The sequence below is a fragment of the Rhopalosiphum padi genome, chromosome 1 (assembly GCF_020882245.1).
Source record: "Rhopalosiphum padi isolate XX-2018 chromosome 1, ASM2088224v1, whole genome shotgun sequence".
Taxonomy (NCBI): domain Eukaryota; kingdom Metazoa; phylum Arthropoda; class Insecta; order Hemiptera; family Aphididae; genus Rhopalosiphum; species Rhopalosiphum padi.
The window spans coordinates 24266866-24293963 of NC_083597.1; the positions used below are offsets into that span (position 1 = coordinate 24266866).

At 27.6% G+C, this 27098-nt stretch overlaps 1 protein-coding gene and 1 long non-coding RNA gene across 2 annotated transcripts; one reads left to right on the top strand and one right to left on the bottom strand.

The window, feature by feature from the left end:
• Positions 1-4393: 4393 nt before the first annotated feature.
• On the bottom strand, positions 4394-4940 carry LOC132918205 (uncharacterized). The gene is made up of 2 exons (XR_009660416.1): positions 4667-4940; positions 4394-4571 (listed from the first exon to the last, which is right to left on the bottom strand). It is a non-coding gene; the product is annotated as an uncharacterized LOC132918205 (long non-coding RNA).
• A 3049-nt stretch (positions 4941-7989) lies between these two features.
• LOC132930198 (zinc transporter ZIP3-like) lies at positions 7990-27055 on the top strand. Its single transcript, XM_060995932.1, has 2 exons — positions 7990-9767; positions 22998-27055. The coding sequence occupies exons 1-2, from the start codon at positions 8495-8497 to the stop codon at positions 23096-23098; spliced, it is 1374 nt and encodes a 457-aa protein (XP_060851915.1). The 5' UTR covers positions 7990-8494; the 3' UTR covers positions 23099-27055.
• The last annotated feature ends 43 nt before the right edge of the window (positions 27056-27098 follow it).

Here is a 27098-nt window from a genome sequence, read left to right on the forward strand (position 1 = left end):
AATAATAATGGTTTGATTATTCTAAATTTTTTTAATAAACTTGTTTTATTTGAATGACCTCTAATAAACACAAGGAAACGGTCATTTTAAAGTTTGAATTAAATTCTTAAACGTGTTTATATCAATATAATATAATATAATATAAAAAAATCATTGATTATCTAAGTGTATATAGTGTACTATAGTATAATATACTATTGTACACTATACACTTAGATAATCAATGATTTTTTTTCACCTAAAACGGTTGTTGATAGTGGCAAAATAATAAATATAATTAATAACAGGAAATTGGGTTTTAGAAAAATAACACAACTACAATTTTAACTAAGAATATAGAGATAAAATATTATGAATTTGAATTAATTAAAATCATTAAATATGCTTTTATACGTTTTTATATAGGTATTTATAATTTTTGTTCAACCTTTTTTTTTTTAAATAAGTACAAATAAATAAGTACAACCTGTGATTGAAACAAAATACAAACAACAGCAAGGTAAAAAACAAATAATTCGAATCGTATATTATAATGTCTATCGGAAATGAACTCAGCGGGATTCTTATTTTAGTCTTTATCTACTAAAGTGTTATAAATGACCGTGGCACTTAGGAAATGTTGAACCTCAGAAACGCATTAATATTTTGGTTTGCATAATGAGGCGCAACTTAAAAAAAATTCTCAATGTATTAATTACTCTAAGCTTTATTTTTTTCTAAGCATATGCTTTCGTAAATCGATGTACAATATTGTAAATATTACTAATAACATAAATATAATATAATATAAATTATCCTTAGAAATTTATGCTGATACATTCATCTCCTTCATTTAGAATTGTTTTTTCATAAACAATGATTTACCATTGAACACACATTTAGCACATCATTATATTGATATAGTCAATGACAGAGCACAATCGCTACCTATAGACAACTATACAGCAGAAGTGAGTTCTCAGTTTATATTATCATTTTTTTTTTGTAGATTTTACTTAAACTAAGAGATATAGGTAACAATAATAACATACGAGAACGGCTATTTAATATAATAATATTTACCATTCGTCGTCCATACTAACATTTGAAAGCGAACTACCATAAATTTCTTTATTATAAAAATACCCTTTTACTTACGAACAAGTATTTTCTAGTGGTGAAAATAAGTCATTAAATAAGAAAAATATTTTGGAGATTTATCTTCCATAACAAATACCTCCTGGCCCTGTAAATACGCCACTGTATTGTAATTTGTAGGTACACACATACGTTATATATTTATATATTTATATATGATATTAGTTCCTATAAACATTTTTTTTTTGTTTTAAACCATTATTGTTGATCCATTTTTGTTGTATAAACTGTAAATATGGCTATATATATACTCATAAATAGTATAGCCTAGGTAAAGTTCAATAAACCGTATACAATGTAACACTAACATTTTTTTAGTTAAAATTCCTGCTGTAGGTACACACAGTTATTCATTTCAGTAGAATTACAAATTACTATTGTATTCGTGTTTCGGTATTAATTAATGTTGATAAAAAATTATACAAAATATGCTAATTAACCATATATTTTTATAAAATAATAATCTAGCCATTTTATTTTTCTCATAAGAAATACAATCTACAAACATCTAAAGCCACAATAAGTATATCGTATATGGGATAGGTACTTGTAAGTTGTAGTAATTAAAAACAAAACATAAAATACAAATTGTTGGTTACACTATGAACAGAGAATTTACTCATTAATAAAATAATAACACTTGCAGATTGATTTTTAATTTCTTTTTTTTCATTGAGTTTATTTTAATTTTCAGTTGACAAATAGCATTATGCACCTATGTAAATTAGTATTTGTGGATCACATAATCATAAAAATTTGAGATTTTATTGGGGATTATCGTGATAAGTCATGAAAGCTGTTAGACTTTTGACAAGTGGTTTAAGAATATTACGAAAAAATCATTATTTTCAATAATGATCCAATTTTGACAAAATTTGAACTTCAAACATGAAAAAATGGTACTATGTGGCTATGTATTTTTTTTTAATTATTAAAAGAACTCAATCAAGTATGGTATTTACTATTTTCTACCAGATATCAACTTAAAGATTGAAGTAAAAACTACAAATTATTATAAAATCAATGCATTCCTCCACTATACGCCAGAATATAAAATAGTTGGATTTATAACTTATAAGCTTATACAATTTATAGCTTATTAATTACCTGTTTATAATAAAATAAATATTGGTTATTTTGTTGTAATTTAAGAAGGTAATAGTTATGGAGATTTCAAATATTTATTAAAAATTAATCTTTTTTTTAATCATCACTTATTTGTATATTTTATGAATTTAATGATACATAAAATTATGAATGATGTAGATAAACAACAAAATATTAGCCTCATAAACGTAACACATATACCATACATCTACACTAGTACATTATATTACCTATAGCATATATTATTATAATATAGATTAATACACAGTATTAGTATTTATTAATTTTTATTGCATCATATGATGAATAATTATGGATGATAATATTGTTTTAAATAATAAGTTGTAGTAAAATATCGACTATCAAATCTAAAATAAATCAGATAATAAGTATTAGGTACCAACGGATGCTGAAAAATTATCATTTATTTTATACAAAGTCCATACTTCTTTTAGATTCTGAGCGGATCAATGATAATTTATTAATTTTACAATGATTTTTTTTTGTTTCTGTTATCACCTTTTGAAGCAGTAAAAATACGTAAAGTATTAACTTAGAGAGTGATTTCTGGTGATGATTTACTATGATTTCTGGTTAATAGTCAAAAAGCTCTAGATGATATTGTTATTTTGAATGTCTTTTATTTTTTTGAATGACTGAAGAGATATGATTTTTTCATTAAATATTTATATTAACATTGTCTATAGACAATTTATAAATTTATAAATATTTAGATATATAATTTGAGTTATTAAAAACATTTAAGATTTTTGAATTTTTCTATGTTTTTATAATGTTTTTTTTTAACATTTTTAAGTTTAACCAAAAAAAATTGAATATATGTTCAAAATAATAGCCGTTCTTACAGAAATCTAAAAATATTAAAAATACATCATGGACAAATTTTTTTTTAGTTGTCTAAAGAGCGAGTTCTAAAATAATTGTACCAAAATTTGTCAATTATTTTGTAATTAGTTTAAAATTTAACAGTTTATTATGCTTGAAAATTGAATACAAGATTTCTCATAAATTGTTATTACTGGGGCTAGGATTTCTATGCAGTAAAAAATTGTTAAACATGTATTTTATTTACCAAAATATGCAAAAACATTTATTTTTAAATATTAATTAATATTATTACATATGCTATTATTAAATTATGTTTTTTTAAATTTTCAAATGTGAATGACCGGCGATTAAATCAAAGATTTATATTGGCTGAAACTACTTTCCATATCACACGATGTTGTTGTTTTAAATGAATTGATTTGTCCCGGATTTAAAGTAATATTAACATATTTTTCTTCCGTTTTATATTCACCGTTTATAATATTACACATTTTTAGAAATGTTTTGAATCCCTTATTCTTCTTTAGTATTAAGTCCATTTTAGTTTACTAAAACTAAAACTTATTACAAAAACCAAAACATTTAAAAAGTTTATAATGTTCATAAAAACAATTTTTTTGTTATACACATTTTGACAAAGTTGGATATTTAATAACAATTTTATATAGTTATTTTGTTATAGATTCAAAAGTAATAATCGTAATGATTTGAAATTTTTCATAAATATAGGTATAAATGTGTAATATCATATTATTAATATTATAGGCACACTTTAAATTTTTTTAAATATTTAGATAAGTTTCAAACTATTTTACCATGAACATATTTACACCGTTCTACGTTACGTTGAAAATCAGCATTGATTTATTAATATAATATTTTAATGATAACTAAATAATAACCTATGTAATTTGTTTTTGGCAATTTCAATTCAACAATCAATGTACTTACTTCATTTTAATAGAAAAATAAATTACTAATAACAATATAAAAATATACAATTACAATTTCAACAATTAATTTTAAAAACTTAACTTCTTTTCATTATGAAAAAATAACTCTGAATATGCCATTACAGACAATACAAAATTGAAATAAGTACATTTTATAGAATAATAACTTTTTTCGATCTTACAATGTGTATTATATTATTTAAAATTAAAAATGTAATCAAGCACCACGCCGTTGAAATTAACAACAATGGAAAGTTATTGCAAAAATAATAAATGCTATAAATAATAATCAATATATAAATAAATATCAGTTTAACTAGAAATACTAAAAATACAATTTATCATAATTTATTTATAAATATTTAATTTATTTTATTTATATAAGTATGAGTAGTATAATATTATATAATCATTTAAAATTATTAATATTTTTTATGTGAATTCTTCAAAGTCCAATGAAAGCTCAGTGGGGGCACACACCATTACAGAAATAGAATAACTATTACTGGTGCTGGATTCTAGATTCTAGAAATAACAATATAACATAATATATAGGTTAACATGATATATATCATATATGTATATAAGTATTACATACATAAGTTAAAACTGATACCTACCGAGAAAAACTTCTTGCAGTTAACGTGCAACGATTTAAACAGTGAATGCAAGTTATTGTGGTCATGGATGTTATTAAAATAATTATTGCTGAAAAGATTTAAACGACTGGTATTTTAAAGCATTGTTTTTAATAACTTTAATTAGTTACTACTGTTACAGAGTTACGTACTGTTAGTTGGAAAATATTGATACTTATATTTTTTTGTTTTAAAATAAATTATTATGATTTAAAATTTTAAACAACTAAACAAGCTTATAATATTATTCATTAATAGTATTCACAAGACGTTCACAAATATTTATTATATTAAAATTATTATTCTTCCTACATTTACTGAGTAACTTTTTACTCTAGTAAATTAGATAAAATCTGCAAAACAGCCATAAATATTATTATTTTGAACTATACAAAAATAAATTTATTATTTTACTAACACGTATCTAGTTACCTATTACATAAAATGTAAATATATATATATATAATATATCGAATATACTTATTAAATATTTGAATACGTTTAGAATTTAAAGTATTATGACCGAGTATTGTATTATTTATATATTATATTCATATACGTATTAATAAATTTAACTTTATACTTTTATAAATAAATAATGTGTATTTCACATGTATTATGTATTATATCAAATATAAAAATATATGGTGATAAATTATTCATTTTAAATCAAACAAATTAATGATAATTCAAGGCAAAATATAAATTATTGATTTCGTGTTAATAATTATGATCTTATAATTATTTTAGAAAAAAAATGAATTATTAACTTTTTAATATTTTACAGCTTACATTATTTACTCATTTAAAAATATAAGTGCTTACTGCCATTTTTATAAGTGTTGAATATTTCGAAATAATTCTTGGATGTTTGAATTTTTATTTATTAAATTTTATAAATAATATTTATTAATACACTTCAATCGTTTTATTTGTAATAATGTATGTTACAACTTGAGACAGATATTTTTGCACAAATATTACAAATCTATAGGTCAATGTCCTAACGCACATTTATATATCAAGGTGATACTTTTTAATAATCGAAATTAGAACACGAAAGCAACTGTTGACGGTTGATAATATATACATGCGTGTCAACGTATGTCTACCGAGTATACCGATGAGAAAGGACCTGTTGACGGCAAGCAGGTTTATCCGTTATCAATAAATCGTCGTAGTACTCATAATATGGTACCTACCTATACCTAGTGCTTAGTTACTAGATGGCCGCTATAGTGGCATATTATGGAAAGTGCCCTCACTTGAATCATCAGAGTGAAATCAGAGGCGCCCGCAGGTGAGACCAGTGGTACCCATTAGCACCCGCATAGAGGTTTGAAAAAATGTTTTTAAAAAATTGAATATATTTTATATAATACATAAAAATATTTAAAATTTTAAATGGGTACTATAAGTAAAAATCTTTTTCTTTCCTTTTATCTCAATTTTTTTTTTTATCTTCGAAGAATTTTCAGGTAATATCTAATTATTTCTAAATAGGTGTGAACTATTTTCAGTATAAATGGCAAATGCAATTATATATCATGATCTTTTCAATTTTTTTTTTTATAACTTCTGTTTTAAACCTTTAAAGCACTGGATCTGAAAGCGTTTGAAAAACCCGTCGCTGTTTTCTACAGTGAAAGTAATACTAAAAAAGTGGAAAAATGGACTATTCAAAAAATTGCAGTAGCCTCATAAGTTATGAGTCATAACTCATAAGATATGTTAACAAACTATACTGTTTTGATTTATTTATCAATTTATATTATTAATAGAGGCATGTAACGTGAAAATACACTGTGACTATGATGAAACAATTACATTTTGGTAATAAGTGCATGCTTATTTAATACCCGAAGGAAAGGGATTTTATTATTAAAAAAAAAATGAATTTTCCAAACTTTCAGATTAATCGCATTAACTCAGTTAACTAACATCACACTTTAAAAAAACATTTAAAAATGAACACGAGTAGGTATAATAAATTGCATTTTTTTTTCATGTTGCTCTCGTCGAACGTACTTATTTATATTCATGCGCGTGCATACATTAAATCTTTGCCACTATATGGTCCGAAAACACGCTACACACGTATTGTGCGCATCTAATCGTAAGATTAGACGTCGGGACGATGTGTAATAATTAACAGATACGTATACCTAATGTAGACTCAAGCGTTTAAAAGTCTGCTGATAATTTGTATTATATTCAATATTTTATTACATAACTGTATCTATAGAACCGACTAGATTTTTTAAACAGAAACTGTCAAATAATAGGTGTAAATATAGAGATGCGGTTTGCGACGTCGGCATTTCATCGTGCGTTTGACGCTGCAGTGGTGATGGTGGTGAAAGGGCAGATTTAAGTGATTATCTGAGTGGTGAAACAATAAGAGGGTTGCTACACTATATTTTTATTATTTGTTAGGAAATATGAAAACCAAAAGGCATAATATGTCAATTTTTTTTTCCAATGACCCAAGTCCTAATAGGCACTTTTTATTATATATATTGTATAGAAAGTTTTTACAGAACGATACAATAAACTATGGCAAACGGAGGTCAAGACTTTGTTAAAATTAGTGGGGTTAAGCGGCGACATTCCACCTGAAACGAGCGCTTATGGTATTGACATATGAAAATGATTTATCGCGAATAACAAACAATAACGATCAAATGATGAAATAATTTTGTAAAATTAAAATCGTTTTTGTTCTTTTTGGGGGGCCTCGTGAACTCGTTTAAAAATCTGGACCCATTTCGTAATCCGGACTTGCGTTATGGTGCAACGCATCATAATATTCACTTTATAACGTAAAATCCAGAACAATTGCAATCATCTGCAGATATCATAATCCGTCGGATCGTGCGTCATCGTCGACACGCGCGCACACGTTTTACTCGAGCCATCCGGTCGGATGATTCTCCACTCACATCATCGACAACGACAACGACAACGGCAACAACAATAACAATAACAACGACGACGACGAGACGGTGTACGCGCGTATGTAGTTTATCATGCGTGCACACGTGAGCGAAGGTGAGAGAAAGACGCGGAAACTACCTACTTAGTATGGTGCGGTATAACATAATAATAATAATAATAATACATATTATTTATTATTAAAATATTATTTTCGTGCGTGCTGCTGCTGTAGTAGTAGTAGTAGTAGTAGTAGTAGTAGTGGTTACACGATGTAGCGTCGGCGGCGGCAGTGGTAGTGGTAGTGACTAGTGGCGGCGGCGGTGGTGGTGGTGGTGGTGGTGGTGGTGGCTGCTCGCCGCCGCAGTAGACGCCACCACGACGATTCTCCACGTTCGGTCGTAGTCGCACACGGCACACACGCAGTAACCGGCGTCCGCGTTCGAGGTGTCCGCTCAGTGTTGCGAGACTGGTGCTGTGCTATGCGTTCGCCGACGGTCATCGTTTCGGGTGGTGCACGGGATCGTCGTCGTTGCTGCAGTGACGGCGTTTGACCGCTGCGAGAGAAGTCGTCTGCGTTTCACTGCCGGAGTAAGCGCGCGCGCCCGCGCACACGCGTGCAACGACTATTATTATATTTTATATTTTTGCGCGTCGCACTCGCGGTTCGCTCGCACGTATTATAATAATATAAACATAATAACATATTATATATAGTACACGGCACATATGCGAACGGGATAATAACAAAGACGGCGTATGAAATATACGATTTCACATAATACCGCCGCGGTAATATCAATAACACAATATAATACATAGCACCTGCTGCTGCAGAGCTTGTAATAATAATAACATAACGCAGTGCCGAGTGACATGGCCGAGACGATGATAGTGTCGGACGACGCGACGGCGACTAGCACGTCGGCGCTCGTCGACCAGATAATCGTGGCCAAGACGTTCGCCATGCTCGTCCTGGGTTTGGGCTCGTTCGTGCTGGGCGTCGTGCCCCTGAAGCTGACCAAGTGGTGGCGGATGGACCCGGCGGCCGGTGCCGGGACCGCGGCCGCGTCGTCGCACCACGGCGGACACTCGCACGGCGGCGACTCGGCCACCGGTTCGCCGGCCGTGTCGCTGCTGCTGTGCTTCGGCGGCGGCGTGCTGCTTTTCACCACGTTGCTGCACCTGCAGCCCGAGGTCCGGGAGGGCGTCGGCCGGTTGCAGAAGACCGGACAGCTGCCCGACGGACAGGGTACCGAGCACCTGGGCGACCTGATATTCTGCGCTGGGTTCTTCATGGTGTTCATCGTGGACGAGATCGTGCACTCGGTGCTTGATCGATGCGCGGCCAGTCACGTGGACCGCAGCTCCGCCGAGGAGGTGCTCCACCGGTCGATGAGCTTGAGGCGGCGGACCATGTCCATACCGAGGGCCTCGCTCGCCGGCAGCGGAGGTTCGCCCAGTTCCGTTCCGTCGGTGACCGGTGGCATGTCGGTGGCCAGCAACAAAGAGCTGTTGAATAACGAGGGGCCGGGCAAGCCGCACGACAAGCGGTATCGGCCGGCGGGCTGGGGGTGCGGCACTACGGCACCGTCGTCGGCACGGACAGTGCACCGGCAACGGGTCGGCGGTGGCGGCGACGACGACACAGAGAAACAGATGAAGCTGGACAGCGACGGCGGCGGCGGGCCCGACGGCGGCCACTCGTTCCGGGGCCTGTTCGCGGTGCTTGCGCTGTCGTTCCACGAGGTGTTTGAGGGCCTGGCCATAGGGCTGGAGGAGCGCGTCGACAACATGTGGTACCTGTTCATCGCCGTGGCCACGCACAAGCTGGTCATCGCCTTTTGCATCGGCCTGGAACTGGCCTGGTCCAAGACCCGGCGGCCCGTGCTCGTCATGTACGTGGCCACGTTCGCACTTGTCACGCCCGTGGGCATCATCATCGGCATGGTGCTAGTGCAGTGCGGCACTGGTGGCACCGTGGACGGATCTCCCGGACGGGTGGCCGTCATCCTGCAGGGGCTGGCCGCCGGCACTCTGCTGTACGTCGTGTTCTTCGAGGTGCTCGCCAGGCACAAACAGTCGGGATTCTTGCACTTGTTGTCCATTATGTTCGGATTCAGTATTTTGCTCGTATTGCAATTGATGAGTGAGTATTTATAGCACCTTATACGTCGATATTTTCGTAGTTTTATAATTTAATAGACATTGGCCTGTGTGCAATTTAATACACTAAAAACTCTCGTAAATGTACTATAAAATGTACAGCAAGTATATATAGAAACTCATAATTCAAAAAATATAGAAATCTCTCAAGTGTAAAATATTTCAAATCAAATATAATCGTTATTTATCTTAATTCCACGTGCATACAGAATATACAGATCGTGTAAAATAGTTATAAAACGAAAATGAAAAAATAGTTTATAAGATGTGTGTAAAAAGTTTTAGCTGACGGATTTTATTTTAAAATTATCGGTAAAAGTATTAAAAAAGAAATCTAATAAATCTAAAATGTCAAAAAGTTGTAAAAGTTTCAAAATTGAATTCATTAGTAACTAATTCAAATTTTTTGTTAGGGGAGCTTTGTTTTACAGTAGGCTAAATATAATTCATTTTTTTAATAATCCCCGATAATATAGCTAAAGGGATTAGGATTCAGATGGGTTTGTATGTATTTTTATTCGCAACGTCCTTTGACAAATGTGCAGGTTATGTATGTTCACAAATCACCTCACAATATGTCAGTACAATAATGATCTAATTTTTTATTTTGCGTATTATTATTGTTATTGCTAAAACAGGAGTTTGACAGTCTATTTCCCAGTCAAAATATTTGATTGGTTATTTACACATCGCACGTTTTAACAATACTGTACTATTTAACGATGTGTAAATGGCTATGTAGGTATACCTACATTACAAAGGTTATTTCTAACAATAGTGATTTGCAAATGGCTTATGAAAAAGGTTATTTGTAATAATGATGAGCAAACGTCTGACGCCGGCTAAAAATATATAGGTAGAAAATGCATGAATTCAATGGTATATCGTATATGTTTGAACGAAAGTAGTGAGAAGGGTATAGATGAACGCGTTATACAATATATGTCAATTTAATAAAATTATTTTTTTTTGTCACATTGGTCGTACCATTTTTAAATTCTACTTAGCATGGAATTATTTAAAAGTAAGTCTAACAAAACTGATTTAGCTTATATATATATGAAAACTGAAAAGTAATTTTATTCGATATGTTCTAAAGTTATTCGCTTAATGATAGTTTGGAATATATTGGCAAGTTTGTTGTATATTTTCATTGCATATTTTAGCATATTTTACTTTTTTTATTGCACATATTATAAATCCTAGTCCTAAATTCATAACATACTATATATATTATTAATCGAGTTGCATTCGTTTATCCTTCTCTCTTATATAGGTACACATACGCGTATTTATACGAACCACATTATAATAATATATTTATATATACATAATATAATTTAATATCAGCAATCATCGTGACGCGTATTGTAAACTATTGCAGCGCTGTTTACGTTTTTCTAATCCCTTAATGGGTGGCGAGGAGTGTAGTCAGGTGTGTTGTACTATATAAGCTATTTGCATGTCTTGAAATTACAATAACACTTATCGCCGCCAATTCAATAACTATATACCTAATACAAATATACAATGTAGATTTATTATACTCGTATGTATATATATATATGGAATAGACACTGAACAAATATATACGTTTACTGTATTTTGAAACCTTTTTATGGTAAGGGTGTTGTTGTATAACCGAATTAATACGTATCACATATTTATCACTTACATTTCACTAACACGCATTTATATATTCTAATGTCGTCTGTTCCTTTTTATATTTTTAAAAATAATTTAATATATTTATATATATGTCACTATTTTTTTCTATAATCATTTTCATCATATTATACCGTATAATAATATATTATAACACGTTGTTTATCTTTTTCTGTTCGGGAATTTCAAACAACTGTTTAGTTACTACTTAGAATACTTATATTATAATATAGATGATGTATACTTTTTATCTCTGATATATTCGACCGAAACAATTTTGGATAGTTTATGTAATTTACAAGTAGCGAGGTAATAGGTATCCATATAGTGTTTATACGTTAAACTGTAAAGTAATTACAAGTAAACATTATAACAGTATGATTTTTAACGGTCTATGATAGCGATTATTAAATTTATTTGTTCTTTAATGGCTAAAAAAAAAAAAATTTACGAAACTCTAAAAACTAGAAACTTATAAATTTTAAAACAACAAATTGGCAAATCGTGAAGCACTACAGCTTGACATCTACTAGTCTATGAAGTGTGACCTGCAAGTTATTTACACTACTATTAATCATCATCCTACCTTGATTTGAGTTACAAAATACAAACTAATCACCTTTTTTATTGTTTCATTATGAATTAAAATTAAAATTAGGCTAACCAAAATAAAACAAATATAATTAGATGATACTAATCTACTTACAATGCGTATACGTTTAATTAAATTTTTAAGAGAGATTATAATTTAAGACTAATAATTGTATAATATTGTTAATAATTATTATTAATACAATAAAAGGATTTAACACTATATAACACAGAATATCAAATAACTGTTTACAAATAGGAAAACAATTTGTTTAGTAATTTTAATTATTTACAATAATATAGATTGAGTTAAAACTCAAAAAGATCTAAATATTATTAGTTGGCAGAAAAATGATTTAGAAATAATTAGCAATAACTGCAGTAGTTAAAAAAACAACTTAATGTATTGTAATAAAAAGGATTTCGCAAAGTTGCTTATCATTATTAGTAATACTAATACAATATTTAAATTAGAAATTGGTGACCCTTTAATGGGTTGAACTTAAAATTTAAATAAATAAGAACACAAGAATTTCAAGACTTTCACGCCTTATTTTTTTATTTATTAAAAACAAACCGGTTCATTTCAAAAACAAGATATTTAAAACGTCCTATAGGCCTCAGACGTTAAGTATGATAGTTAAAAAAAAAATAATAATTTCACCACATATACTTAGTAGATACCTACTTATGCCTAAAGAAATTTTAGAATGTTCATTTGGCTAATAATATGCATGAAACACTGATAACCCACAACAGTCTTGAGTAGTAAATGTCAAATTCAAATTAATATTCGTAAAATATTTATATTTTGCTGTAGTAATTCGGGTCACTACAAGCATTCCCGCAGAGAATTTTCTCAATAACTCCAAAATAATTTTAAGTATTAAACGTAAATACAACTTAAGACTTATAAGCCGTGGCTTCTTCTTATATTATGTATTAGTAAAAATCTATATACATTTATCATTTAAATTAGAATGTAATTATTGTATAAAAATGTATGATAATCAATAGGTATACTATTAACAAAGTGTATTTATAAATTGTCTCTAAGTAGGTACTTAGTTATAATATAATTTGAACTGTAATTGCAGACATTAATAAAGCATTACATTTAATGGAAAAATCAATGTAGACCAATAACGCATACTTTTATATTTTAAAATAGGAATTGAGATAGTAAATTAAAGATGAGTCTATAATATATCAGTTTAAATAATAATAATGTTAATATGCATTTTTACGCAAAGAGGCGAACCTTCAAAATGTACAATCTCGGACTGTATCATTAGTACCTATATTTTGTTATTTGTTACCACATCAACCGCATCCCGAACACGAACAATTCAAATTATTCAATCGCGTATCCAACATGTAGCTTGTAGGTATACAATCCTTACAGTTTCAGCTTATGTTCTAAATAAAACACTTTATACGGTTACATCTTTACCCGCTGTAAATTATGTAGCTAAGTTACAATAATATAAAATATTTAGAAATCAATTCTAAAACACACTAATCCGCATTGTTCGTGGACTCAGCATACAAAAACCTTCTTGGTATCCATCTTGGTGTTTTAAAAGAAATGCTTCTATTTTAAGAGATCTCATATAATGCAATGTAACTAATGTAAACCATTTACTGGAGGTCTTTCAATGGACGGGTTTTTTTCCAGTTGTTTACATGTCTTAAATCTTAATAAATTAATTAATCATTTAGGTATACTAGTTATAAAAAAATGATGTATCTATGGATTAAACATGGAGATCCTAAATAGAAAAAAGTTTTAATTTTTAAATATTTATTTGAGAAATTTAACAATCTGTACATTCTTAGAAAAATAAGTATAAAATATAGATTATTTGAATTGACAGGCATGTGACTTAAGTGAAGAGACTATACAGCAACGGCACTCTGGTCTTAAGTCTCAATAATCGAGAAAAACTGACAAAAATAACAGGGAAACGGGAGTATAATTTAAGCAACATTAGTTTTTGACAAAATCGATTTTTTTTTTTAATTCAGAAGGAATATAAGAGACTTAAAATTTTCACCAATTTTAAAATTAGTATTTTCTATACATTTATATATTTTTTTAAATGTTAGCTTTTTTGAGCTTCTTATTAACGTTTAAAATTTCTACTTTTTATATTGTTTTTTATTTATGTTGGTAAGAGTTTTGTTTCTCGGTCAAAAGGCTTAAAAATTTAAGTATAAGATAAAGTCTTAAAGTTGTTCTTTTAATAATTTTAAAATATCAAAATATACATTCACAATTTTTCTTGTTTATTTGTAGGTAATTTAAAATACCTATATACTTAGTCAACAGTATTAAAACTTCATCTTTACGTTTATTATGGTTTGTGTAAACAAGGACATCGAATAATTATTTATACTTATGTTAAAGCTACGTTTTTTTAGATTTTATTTTTACGTATTTATATCACGATCGTATTCATAACATTCTATAGCATGTCAGTATTGGCTTTTATGTTATAATTTTATAAATTATATGTAATATTATGCTTTTTGCAAAAAGTAGTGTTATCTATCAAATTAAGAAAATACTAATTTAATATTAATATAATATAAGTTGAAGTGACGATGAAAGCGTCTTATGAACTATCATTTGAAATAGATTCTGATCCACAAGTGTTTATTATTCTGAACCGTTTATTCTTTAGCTATAATGATTCATGAATTTATAATGAAAACAAATAAAATAAATTATTATTCTACTTTTGTAAAAACAGTTTTACATTTTGGTAATATAAAATATTAAAAAATATTGTACGCCCATCTATTGCATTAAAAAACAACAAGATAATATAGTTACGTATTCATGATTAAAAATTGAATGTATTATTGTTGTGGTTATTTTTGTGTTAGAAAAATATTGATGGATTAGTTTGGTGACGGGAAAACAGAAATCGAATTGACGATACCAATAAAAATCATAGAATGGTGGTAAATCCATTTCTATCGAATATATTATTATTACTCATCACGTTCATAACACGTTAAGAGTCACGGTCACGGCGGTCACGTTTTGCTTGCATACTCCTCTGTGGCGAGTAGACGATTCGTAACAAAGAAATATGACATAATGGTGAATTCACAAACAATCAGTGTCCATCAACATAATAATAAAACATGAATTCGTTCTTTGAACACATGCTTCTTATGTTATTGACCGCTATAATAAGGAAGTATAGGTATTAGATGTTTGTGACGGATATAATTTTGAACGTTTCCTTTTCATATTCCCATCGACTTTCTATGCATTTTTCGTTTTTACGGAGTACTCGAAAACACATTCGCTCTTTAAGTCATAACAAAAATATTGTAAACACTAAAAAATTTCAAACATCTCATGTACAGAATCCGAGATTCGTGCAAAAATGACAGGTGTATTTTTTTTATTAAACAACAATATCCACTGAAATTGTTCTCAAGTGTTTCTTTTGTGAATACATGCGGTTTAATATCACACGCGTATTGCGTATGTTTTATACGTCATATTATAATATCTGAATCGAACTAATTTTAATACGCAATAAACACAACCTCAATCATTGAGGTTAAGGATATTGGGGTAATATTGACAACAATTCGCAACGGACACGCAGGAACTATGCGAAAGACAATGACAATATCCGATAGCTAGTGTTCCATGAAAACCATTAAAAATTGTATACTGTTTAAATTTTACAATTTCATAACGCAGTTGGTTTTGCATACAATATACACTTAAACACTTTACAATTTAAATATAGGCTTAACCTTATCATTTCGATAGTAATGAACGCCAATAACTAAATTAAATCAAATCTAATTCTAATATTATGAATTTAATTAGGTATATAATTATCTTTCATACATTTACTTATAAACTTATATTCATACTTTATTAGCCCAAACAGACCACATTTTGTGTTGATTCGCACAAACGGATTACGCCTGAAAAAAATTGAATTCAATTTCAAATCTATATGTGTTTTAGTATATATATATATATATATTTTAAATTATAGTTATTAAATGCCAAAATGTAAGGGGTGTGTAACTGTTGGGTTGTGGCAGCGAAGCACTCAGGAGGTCTGTGTTTGCCGACGGGTGGTTGGTAAATGAAGCGAGCAGAGAGCAGAGCCTTCTATGGCTCTATGCAGCTCTATAGTCATGTTTTATATTATTATTAATTAATATAATTTAAACAATTTATCATAAAATTATAAACGATAAGTACATTTATGTTGATAAAATATTAAATTATTCCTGGACAGTTCGTTAAATTTGTTTTAGATATATTTCTATATATATATTCTCATTTTGGATAATATAAGAATATGTATTTATTATTTACACATTACACACATGTAATTATAATATTCTATAGAAGAGTTCTTTGGATGTCATACTAAATATGTTGTTTAGAAAAAATTAGTGTAATTGTTTTATGTTTTACTTTTCCCTGTTATTTGCACATGACCAGAAGTGTCACGTATTGTCATATTTATTTTATCGACTATTACTCGGCTCTTTCCAATAATTTTTTTGAATATTTAAGACTTATTTCAACAATTAGCAATTTTTGTTAATTACAGTTTACAGACTAGTAATTTGACTTAAAATTTTAAATCTTAGTAAAATTATTCACTAAATACTTAATTGATTTAATTTTCTAAATTTTTACGTAAAACAATAATTAGCTATGGTTAATATTGGTTTTTTAAAATATGAACCCATTATTATTAAACACTAACAAGCTATAGTTTATTGTAATGCGGCAATTCATTACTTTTAAATACTATTTACTTTTTAAAATATTTAAAAAAATAAAGTTTTTCAATGTTAAAAGACATTATTTGTAGGTTAAAGAATGTGTACTTTATATTTTAATTAAATGCTGTATAGAGGATTTCGACAAAATAATACGTTATAATATTATTTATTAACATATTTATGTCAAAAACTAGCAGATATTTTTTTTTTGTGTATACAAATGTAGTTTAAAAAATTTGAATAAATAATTAGTTAGATATATTTAAAAATAATAACCAAAAATATATATAAATATGAAACCATACTCGATACTTCTTTTAAAGTAATTTATAATTTTTTTAACTATTCGTATTTAAAATCTAAGGACATAAGGTTATTGACCATTTTATAGGCATTTAAAATTCAACGCGCGTAGACTGATGAGTGATGATATACATTAATATTATAATAATATAATATTTCATGATATGATAATAAAATAAATACATATTAGTTCCATTATCAAGTAGAATTCATAAATTCTAAATTAATTTCAACAAAATACGTGTATATTGTAATTGAGTACCTTATGTCCTAAGTCCTTATTAACTAAACACAGTATATTATTCAAGTAGGTATAAAATAACAATGCAATTAATCTGACACCAACATACGGCTATTTCTATTGTCTGGACTATAGAAAGATTAAACTAATTTAAATCTATTAATATATATAATATAAATATATGAATGTTGCTTGCCAATGTTATATTGTTTGATTTTATACTGTATCTTTTAAAAATATTAATATCAAAATATTTTATGTATTGAAATACTTATTGTTGAATCCAAATTATATTATAATAGCATAATAAAAGTATTTTATCTGTTATAAGGTTCTAGATAATTAATTATTATTTTAGTTTTAGTTATTTTATTTTTCAGGTAAATCAATTTTTAGCATAGTAACAGAAATCGAAAATTTAGTGATGAAGTAATTTGGTTTAGCTTCAGCTTAAAATTGTATACATATACAAATTGTATTTCATTTAAATAATTTTTGTTATTTCTTGAAAGTTTTCAGGTATATACAATTGGTGATTAATTATTATTGATAATGTTTTTACATTAACAACAGTTAATACAGTTGTTGAAAATATTATTTAAACTATTTATCCGTTTATCGATTTCTATTCAAAATTATTTTCGAATACAACAGTCTAGTTTTTAATTTTTTATTTAAATTCATCTAACCCACACTCTAATTTTAGACTAGATGTGCCATAACTCTTTGTATTTATAATTTCAAATTATCTATAAATTATTGACTTTTTTTTTAGATATTAATCACTAATGAATTGCTAATTTATTTGTATATAAATGTATATATGTATTATGTATATAAATGTATAAACTATTATATAATCAATGGCTGTGAGTAAAGTAAATGTAAATTATATAGTTTTGTCTGCAGCAGCCTGCAATGATAAACAACTAAAGATTTTTATTACATAGCGTATCTAACCTAACTTACTAACTACACAAGTGGGCAGTGTCCTTGGCATTTCGGTTGATTGTTTTCAAAGAATTGTTATTAATATAACAGTCATATTATTGGTAGTTCATCACTCATCACTCATCACTCATCAGCTTTAATTACAGTTATTGTAAATCTTAAAATCACTTTTAATTTATTTGTTTCAATCTATACCTACCTACCTTAGTTGCAAAGGCACAATAAGAATATATGATAAGTGAATATAAATATTACAGTGTTGATACTTCCTATTTGTTGTTATTATCATTATCAATGATTATGTATACATTAAGTATATTTAATCAATGTTATTGTTATATTATTACTTATTACTTATTAGTTTAGCAAGTATTTACATAATTTTCGCTTAGACGTCTTGGAGAATTACGTTTATTCATTATAATTCAGGGAAGGGGGCCAGTATCAGGTCTTGCTAGTAAAAATTAACACTTTTATTATTATTTTTTTTTTGCCAAATATTTAGGCATTTCTGTGAATTTTCCAGTCTAGATTTTAAATTAGAGGGACATTTTTTCCACTGAAATATAAATAATAGGTACATATACCTAGAGAGGGCTAGCAACTATAGTTTTCGCCAGTTCATTTGGTCGTTCATATTGAAAATATTTAAAAATAAACCTAATTTTATTTTATTTATGGTAAAAATATTACTAATTTCCTATAATATTACTTAATTATTATTAAATTATTTATATTATATAAAACAACTTTTGAACGTTTTGAGCACAGTCTATAGATGTTTAAAAAATATGTATCTAAGATTAATAGAACCCACAACCTATCTTCTCTTTTGACAACTGTAAAACATACTATTAAAAAGTGTATAATAGCGCATGCATGTTATTTATTGAATATATTATTTGGAATAGTCTAACATATACAATGTATATACTTAGATATATAAATTTATAACGTATATATTCTATGTACAATGTGTACATATTTTATAGGTTTAGAAAGTTAATAATAATAGATTGAAGTTTTTGAAGATGGAGTCATTAATGAGTCAGTGAATATTATATTGAAATTTGAAAGGGTAAATTGAATACTATCTCATAGCTGACTAAGATAATCCATCTAGAAATTGATATGACTAATATATACTGTACAATATACTGTGTAGTGTGTGCATAATATGTTATGTTCAACACTTGTTTTGTAGTGAACAAACAAAATAAAAATCGTTAAATTTATTATGAAGCAGCGTGTTATAGCTTATAGCCGTATATGCATTCGAAATGATTTATTTTAAAGGAAAAAAATGATGTTATAATTAATAATACGTAAATGAGCTTATATGTAATTGTTACATTTTTTTTTTAGTATTATGATTTTTGTGATAAATTCAACAATACTTTCAATGTATCCTAATACTGACTAATGACTCATTAGTAATGAGTAATTATTGTATTATTACTAAAGCAGCTGAGGTTAACTTAAAAATAAAATAAAAAATAATTCTATACTAAAATATAGATTATACCTTTTAGGAATATAGATAACAACTGTTTATTGTTTATAACTTATAAGTAATTGTATTATTAGAATTAAATTTAGTTAAAATATTTAGATTACTTCATAATTTTACTATATAGAGTTCATTCTGGTAACCTACAATTCGCTAAACAAAATGTATTTAGCACATTAATTCGATATAGGTAAACAACATCGATCGCTTCATGTTTGTAATGCCTTTTTACTTTTTGTTCATTGACCATTAATAGTAGCTGTTAACGTGTAGCTCTATAATCAATCCTAAAGCAAATGGGGCGATGAGAACACTCTATATTATTATGGGGTTATTAAGTTTTTAAAATAACAAATTGTATTATTGTGCCATGCTGCAGCTGTATATCATCTTAAGGCAGTTAAAGCGGCCAGCAGTCTGTAACCGTACGAGTGTATGTACCACATCAAATTATCCAACAATGACGTACCTTATAGTCAAGTTAGATGGCTGTGTAATATATATTCTTTAATTAATGCTATGATTCAAACTTATATTTTTCAAAAGGGCTGAATAGGAGAAAAAATAAGTACCCAATTGTCAGCTTTATGTCGCAATAGCTCGTGCAGTTGAATACACGTAACGTACCATTGTACTACAAACACTAAATTATATTCTAAATATAGGAGCCAATGCGTTACATAACTGGTATAAATATATTATATTATGCAAAGAAAACGATTAATTTTAATTAATGTTTAAATATTTTCATTTTTTTTATTTCGTAATTTCTGGTGTCAGACATTAACAGGTAATTTGAGGATTTGACAACGTACTTATCTCACATAGAAAATTTTAGTTTAATTCAAATATAATTAATCGCAAGGAACTTGACTGATGAGGAAATAGACTTTTATTATTTATAATTTTAATATTATTATAAACAATTATTATATACTTCAAATGTATACTTATTACATACATAATCGCTTTAATTGACAACATTATAGGCAAACGCAAAATCTTTTTCGAAGTAAATCACCGTATTTCTATTAAAACATGAGTATTTATAAAAATATTAGAATTGTATACTATACAGCGCTCATTGATAACATACAGCTGTTGATAATTATTAGTTATTAGTTTCATAATATGATGAACAAATTATGTAATAAAGAATTACGTTATAAAAAAATAGTAAAATACGCATATTATATATTACCTAAATATGTTACTGGCAAATGTATAGATAAAATAATTTATATAATAAATAAAATATTAAAAATTGAAACGGTAACTAACACTAATTCACTGCGTCTTAACGTATAATATTTTAGGAAAGCTCTTCTTCAAAATAAATTCTTTCTTTTAAAGTAATGTAAAAATAAGAAAAGAAACTGGTTTCGGGTATTGTTTTAGATTTAAGAGCCTTTTCTATTTTATAAGATTTCAAAAACGTTTAATTTAAAACAAAAATATTTATCACTGGATATTAGCAATAAAAATAAATAAATATTATTTTAATCTATTTTGAAATTAAACACAAATGTGCCTTAAAATAGTAAATTAAAAATATTCTTACCAGTTATTAGTAGGCCAGTACCTATAATTGAATCTTTGAAGTGTAATATTATAAGTTTATTGATTTTGTTTTAAAATATATTTTGCCATTTAAATGTATGTGCTAGTACTTAGTGCGTTACTCCGTTACATAGTTGAAACCATAATTAATAATTATTGAAACTGTTGATGTCCGGTATGTCGGTACATTTAAATTGAAATATTACCACAGTACGGTGTAGGTATTTAAATTTTTAAATTATGTATCTTATGTATGTAATTTGTTCTTGTTAATAAAATAAAATTACTCATACAAAGTCAATATTATCGAGTAAACTAAAAGTTATTAGTTATACGTTTATAACTTATAACTACTTATGTAATATATAGTTAATTGGTGTTTGAGTTTGACTAAATTTATTAGCTAAACAATATCCAAACCTATAGGGTTACTTAAAAAGTTACAAATGTTTAATTGTTTGTGGTGTTTTATGTTTAACTTAGAATAACCTCAAAGTATAAATAACAAAATTATTTACAATTTTAAATTATAGCTAAATCAAGGAATATATTCTATTTATAATATAATCTGTTTAATGTACACTTGTGGTGTTTTACGTTACCACTGTGGTTTAAAAATTCATAAGAAATGCAGTAAAAAGGACAAATAAAATACAACTTTTACTGAATTAATAGATTTTTAAATGCTTGTATAATAAAAATAAAAAATGTTAGCATTAACTTTATAAATAAGTTAAATTAAATTAAATGTATTTTTATTTTTTTTTATTTATTACTTGTTCTTGATATTTTTGATACTTGATGTTAATGGTATTCTTCCATATTATACAATATTAAAAAAAGAGGCTTACATATAGACGAAATTCCGAGTTACGACTAGTGCATGCAAATATCTACTGTTTATGAAATTGTATAATAGCCTATGAATTATGACTATTAAAGTATAGTTAAGAATTAAGTACTAAACCTTATTTTATTTAATGTATATACATAACATATTTCAAGTAATTACAGTATATATCATTTCAAAATATATGCTTATTTTTTTTCTATATTTACCTAAAATATTAGCAGATTTGTATGCAATGTACTATTGTGTGAATATGTGCATTATTTTTACTTAGTATTAATCCATTAGTTATTAATATATATTATTTAATTATTATAATTATAATAAATGATTTAAAAATTTAATATTCAATAGATAAACATTATTAATATAGGTTAATTAATATATTTCATTCAACGCTTATAATTATTATATTTAATTTATTTAGGTACACTGTTGAAAATAAATTATATTAGCTATTAACTTACTATTATTATATTAGGTAGGTATACAAATTGTATTACTTTGTATTGCATCAAAGAATAAAGATTATTGTATAGTTCTTGTATTTATAGTTGATCGAAAAACAATACCCGACCTAACCTCACTTAACCTAACCTACGTTTTCATGATTTAGTTCTATAGTCTATAATCTATATGACGATATACCTGCACTTAAATGTTATAAGTTATATAGCTATTGCTTAACTTTTCATTATTACAGTTTTATATCAGCTTGTAGTTTATTTGATTAATAATATATTTTAATATTTTTCAGCTCATCAACACAGTCACGGAGCCCCGGTTGACAACCATCAACATTCGGATCACGATCATTCATCACACGAACACGAACACGAACACGTGCACGATCATTAGAATTTCTCAATGCTTTGAGTTACCAAGTATTTTATTAAGCCTATCGTGATCTAAGTTTGATGTAGATTGTATTTTGTTATTAAGTTAAGCTATCAACTATTTTGTATTGTTTATTTATATTTATACAATACGCATATATATACGTATATATAGGTGATTTTATTAACGTAAAACACTTTATATAGAGCTTCAAATTTTTTATTTATTTAAATTTTATTATGCATTTTGAAGGACATTCGACTTTTATTGTAAATTTATATATCATAACATTTTCGCAAAAAGTCTATTCTATATTATTTTCATACAAATGATTTTTTTTATTAATCACAACCATCATATCATATTCTTAGATAGAAATTTTTTATTTACAAATAAATCGAACATTAAATAAACCAATATAAATTATATTATTCATAAATTATGATTTATGAGCATATTATAAGAATTTAATAATAAGCATGGAGTGGCGGGAAATGTCTTCATAATTTGTTGGTTCACTATTTTACTCATTGATTTAAAATAAATGCTTAGGTACCTACTAATAAATAATTGATTTTAAAAAAGCAAACAATTGAAAAATTATTAATATATAATTTTTTATTATTATTATTTATTTTTTAGTAATGCTATAGCATTTAAAAATATAAATCTTTTTTTTCAAAACCAGAACAATTGACTGAAAATTTGAGTTTTTAATATAACGTTAAATAATGATTATTTTGTATGTATATGTATGTGTGTGATATATTGTATATATTATTATATAAAAGAAAATAATAAATTATTTTTTTCATAAATCGACTTTACCATACGTACCTACTCTATTTTCTGAAAAAAAAATGAGGTGAATAATTAATCGATTCTTTATTTTGTGCTACATAATGCATTTGGAATTATTATTAGAATGTGCAATATTATTTTGTTTTAGACTTCGATGTGGTTTTTTTGTGTCTGAAACCTAACGTCACCTTCAGAGAAAAAAAATAATTTTTAAGCATTGTGGTTACATATGCGTAGAGACTTATTGAAATTTTCACTAAATATTAATATTAGTATTTTCTCAAATCAGTTTTCGTATTTGTGTACAATGCTTTATTTCATTGGATTTAAATTTAACACATCCATTACAATGACAAGGTTAGAGGTTTAAAGCATAATTGACACCTACTATACAATAACAGAGTAAACTTGATTTTTTAAAAAATATTTTTACATCACATCATAATTTATTAAAGTACTTAATTATATGTTTGTTGATTTTGAGTTTTGACCAGAAAACACGGATTCAATTGTCTTTATAAAAGTATAGAGTTTACTAGACTGTAAGTAATATAATCACTATTCACTAATATAGTACTAAGGAAAATAAGCATATAATAATTTCGGTTCACTTTAAATTACATTCGCACAAAAATATTACCGTAACAGTGTTACGATTTCTGATCTCTCCCTTTTATTCGATCAATTTTTATATTGTCTGCGTTATTTCTATTCACTTATATTTTTGACGATAAGTCTTTGAATATCCATACTATACACTTTCACCACGCGTTTGTGGTAGGTACAAATAACATAGGTAACAACGCATGACATAATAATATGACATATTTAAATATGTATATCCTATGTATATGTTATGATAAATTATGTTATAATATATGGAAAATTACGTTATTAACGTTATATTGATCAAATACATGAGTAATTATATTATTATAAGCCGGATAATCATGTTATTGACTAAAAGTACAGGTAATTATTATTTATTATTATAAACCAAATATTCACCTGTGAATCCCACCAAATAGTATAATTTGAAAAATGATATGTAATTATTTTTTTAAATTGATAAAATGTATTATTATTATAAATAATTTATTAATTGCTATTTGCTTTCACAAGTCGCATTTCCGCGAACCTTTATGTTTACTATTACACAAATTTTCAGCAGGGCAACACGCAAAATTGTTTTGTTGCAACCGGCTTGCAATGGTAGCGCTGGTATCCTATAATGAGGATCCGCAACATAATTATTTTCAGCTGATTCGCTTAGTGTCAACTGTTCATCATCTATACTAATTTTATTTTATTAGATCGTCCATTTTCAACAGATTTTTTTCATGAGGAGCTATTTCTTTTTTAGAAATAGAGAATTAAGAAAACTATGTTCCGTAACTATATTATACAAGGAAAAAACTCTAACCAGTAACAGTATTAGTTTTACCTGCGAATTCGGAATTACACATTTTCGAAAATTAGTTTAGTGACCACCTTGATTTGTGGGACATCTATCTTATAATAAATGCATTTACCTAGGTCGGACTCGAATATGTCAAATAAACAGCATAATTATAATTCATAAATATAGGATTTTCCATTTCATTTACTAAAAAATAACAATAATATTAATGATCAATACCATTACTTTCCGATGTAACAATTATAGGTACGCGTGTCTCTGTAGGATGTTATGTAGATCATGAACGTATCTATAAATGTTCTAACGACAAACAATATAATACAAAATAATTGCATTTTGTAAGGAAAAAAGGTGTTAATTAATGCATTACGTAGATATATTAACTATTAGGAACCTATATATATTGGATAATAAATTTGTGTGTACCACCGTAAATTAATCTGTGTATGATTTCAGGAATAACTGCAGAGTTTTATAAATCATAACAAATATAATATAATGTTTGTTGTAAAATTATTTTCCCAATTATTTACATTCAATTAAATTCGAACAAAATAACCGGTATACATACAACGAAAAAGTAAGTACTGCATAAACCCCGTACAGAAAACAAACACGACCCTTATACTACATATAAGATTAAATATTTATTTTCATGATAAAAATATCAAGGATGAACCTATATTAACGTCAAATCGACATGAATAGGGGTTTTTTTAAACATCATATTAAAAGTATCATCATCATTCATCGTTAAAATGTTGATGCTTTGTTAAAAATGAAATCGATAATTTCGAAATTCTTGTATTATTTATGTTACTCATATTAGGTAATATATATAGACACATTAATACTTAGTAGTTGTTTAGTAAATATAAATCGTATTAAAGTCGGCAGTTAAGTAGCAACTATAAAATTGGAGTGCCTTCACCGACGAGCGATCAAAAGGCGTGATTTGCCAAGGGCCCGTCGGGCCCGAACACATAATATAGGATTTAAGAAATTGGTTTTTTGAAGGCTGATAAACCGATGCTCTAAAATGATGAAAAGGCACGAATAACCCGAATAACCAGACTACGATACGCAGTACGCTATAGGTTAGGTGCGTTTACGCATATATATGCAATATGCATACTCCTACTGTTAACCTCTGGTACCATGGCTGACTGATTTTTTATTATCGACTGGCCGCCCAAAAGTGTCCACCCCCTGGTTAAAGTGTTAAGTCAACTGTCCAAATCGATTTTGTTAATTTACCATATCTACAACATACACATATCAGTCATGGTACAAGTCAGTCCTAATATAGTGTAATATTAATTGTTATACGGCCAATAAGTATATTTTATGTTAGTAATTATAAACTGTTATTTAAAGAATCTGTGTTTTATAATATAAGATATACTCTGCGGACAGTAATAGCGAAATAAAAATTATTTACTTTAAGGAGTTGTTTATTATTGAGGTATTATAAAAATTTACTATAAAAAAAAAAGGAATTACAAAATTATGTAGGTACACACACACACATATATATATATTATATGTACATTCAACATTGTATACATGTAAAAAAAGTTATAGGTCATCTTACATATTTAAATCGGTATTTTTTGTACGTGCCTGTATATTGTATTTATTATGACTTATAAAAAGTTATAGATATTATCTATTATAAGTATGTATATGTATTAAAAAGTGGGTAATTATTTTTGTATTTCATATTTATGTGTAATTATAAAAATCACTTATTTTAATTTTAAGTTTAATATTTTCTGTTCTACCACCTACCTCAGATAA